Genomic DNA, 2,500 nt, shown 5'->3' with positions numbered 1-2,500 from the left:
GAATAGCGTCATGATGCTCGTCAGTTATATTGTCCCTCGCAACACAATACTCACACTGCTTGGCTCTGTGTCCCACCGCTTTGGCGATGTGCCACACTGGCCCCATCCGATCCCCCTTGCACCACTACTCACGCATCTTTTGGTCCGTGCTCTCACTGCCCAGCCTCCAGCCCTCCACTGACGCGGGCTGGTGCGTCAGTGCTGACACAATAAACGGACGGTTTTATAATATTTCTTGTCTCCGTGGTGAGTCTGCCACGACAAACAAGTGTGGCCCATTGTTCATTCATCAGGAACACAGGCTCTCAATAGTTTTGTGACCAAACGGACATTTTATCACCTACATGTATTACTCATGTTACATTTATTTCTGGTTCACGATGTAGGTATTCATATATAAAATCTAACATAACATATCACATTACCGGGTGGACTAGCGAGCAGACAGCATGGCAGCGGCCGTTGATGAACAGCATCGGGGCTGTCGCCCGCTGTTCACCGACACCCGCACCCCTCCACCACCATGTCTTGGTGGTTCTTGAGCACGAAATTTTTGTCGTCGTCCTGGTAGAGCATGGATATAGGCGAAAGGTTCAGTAGGGACACAACAGGCCTTGGGTACTCGATCTGGGATAGCGTGAATTAACTAGTGTTTGCACCACTGCATGGTTAGTAGTATTGAGGGAATCGTGAAGAAGGAAAGTGGCAGGTCCTCCTTTGCAAGAAGTAGGCGTCATATCCTGCAGGAGGCCACGATCCAGTCGTCCCAACCTACTTGACGAAAGTCAACATGGAGACGATGTCTTCGACACGTATCTCTAGTCTTTTTATGTTTGTTCACCACGGCTCGCTTGGTTCGCACTTGTGCCTTCCCGTCGTTGGCATACACAACGAGCAGCGGTTGGTGTTGTGACCACAGGTCTTCCTCCCTTGCTGACCTCCTGAGCCGCACATGGGATGCGTTCAGCGTCGAGGTTTTACTGAAGGGAACAACCTCCACTAGCAAGCCGTTGTTGCTTTTAGGCGTCGCTATCCACCGACGAACAGCATCTGCGACATCCAAGGTCTGGACTCCCATTTGGCGCGCGTCCACAATTTTTGTATCTAAGAGGCGCAACGCTGGTTCAGAGGGAGCGAGTGGCGCGACGCAGCACGTCATACACCATGATGCGTTTCAGGTAAGGTGCAGCCTCGGATGTCCATCGCCGCTGCTTTCGTCCCCGTAGTTTAGTGGTGAGGTCTTTGTCTTCTGGCACGTGATCTGGAGCAGCCGGATGTTTTAGGTGCGTAAGTCTCAGCTCAGCCGAGTGCAGGACCTCCTCGCTGGGCAGGTTAGCGAGATTGAAACGCAGGCGCATCTTGTGTACCGGGTATCGGCTGTCTGCCTCACTCTCTGTGGGGAGAGATTGTATTGCTTTTGAGCTCACTTCCTAAAAACTTGTGACTTTTTCCTAAACAACATCAGAAATAATTTATGCACATTGATTTTGTCAACAATTTCCTAACACACACACACACACACACACACACACACACACACACACACACACTGGTGACGTAGTGGCTAGCACTCCCGATTCATAGTCGGGAGGGGCCGGGTTCGAATCCCGGGTCAGGTCAGAAGTCTTTGGGCAGACTTCTTTGCAGTGCAACCCCTGTTCACCTAACAATGATTAAGTACAGTCGGGAGTTGAAAACCGCTGCATAAGTAGGAGAAACAAATTCTGAAAAGAAAAAATACACAGAGGGTGACTTGATTATTCCGGGCCTGGTATACCAGGTTGTCGGCACCGTCTAGCAGCCACAGTATCAAAGTGTAAGATACTGTCTTATGTTTAACATATACTTAAGATGTAGTATATAAGTTAATGTGCAACATGTGGATTTTCAATAGTAAACCGAATATTATCATTATTATTATTACACACACACACACACACACACACACACACACACACACACACACACACACACACACACACCCATGCATGCATGCAAAAACACACACACACACACACACACACACACACACACCTTCGTGTTGTAAAGCTTCTGGCGGTGTTGTAGCTTTGTGAGGTCGGGGTCGGGGGGCGGGGCTCTGCTGACTCAGCCTTGGCAGCATCGTTCTGCCCCGCCTGCTGCCGACGGAAAAGCTCCAGCATGTAGGGCGGCACAACCATGTCCATCTTTACACTAGGCCCGCCGCTTGAGGCCGAAGGACGAGAGGAGGGAATTCTCCAGTTGTTGGACGATGGGGTTGTTACCTGTGGCAGGTTTTCCGTCACTAATGTCCCGCTTCACCGCCACCGCCGCCGCCGTCCACACCAACACCGCCACCACCCGCCAGCACCAACACCTCGATAGCATCATGCTACCAGCCTGCAACACAATTACTACTGTTAATTCTTTCCACAAGCAAAGGAATTCTTGTAAAGTGACCGCCGCAGTCCCACAAGACCTAACGGAACACACACAATTACCATGATAGTTTGCTCACTTT

The 2,500-nt window shown here is 50.4% G+C and overlaps 1 protein-coding gene across 1 annotated transcript in view; it reads right to left on the bottom strand.

The window, feature by feature from the left end:
• Positions 1–2,500, bottom strand: part of LOC135093341 (bone morphogenetic protein 2-like) — an 18,697-nt gene that overhangs the window by 321 nt on the left and 15,876 nt on the right. Inside the window, 6 exon segments of the mRNA XM_063992548.1 lie at positions 1–591; positions 593–631; positions 633–722; positions 724–747; positions 749–1,129; positions 1,131–1,393. The exon segment at positions 1–591 is cut by the window's left edge and continues 321 nt beyond it. Coding sequence (XP_063848618.1) covers positions 496–591; positions 593–631; positions 633–722; positions 724–747; positions 749–1,129; positions 1,131–1,393 — 893 coding nt within the window. The 3' untranslated portion in view covers positions 1–495.

This window comes from Scylla paramamosain, chromosome 42 (assembly GCF_035594125.1).
Source record: "Scylla paramamosain isolate STU-SP2022 chromosome 42, ASM3559412v1, whole genome shotgun sequence".
Classification (NCBI taxonomy): domain Eukaryota; kingdom Metazoa; phylum Arthropoda; class Malacostraca; order Decapoda; family Portunidae; genus Scylla; species Scylla paramamosain.
This window is presented reverse-complemented; position numbering and strand designations above follow the sequence as displayed.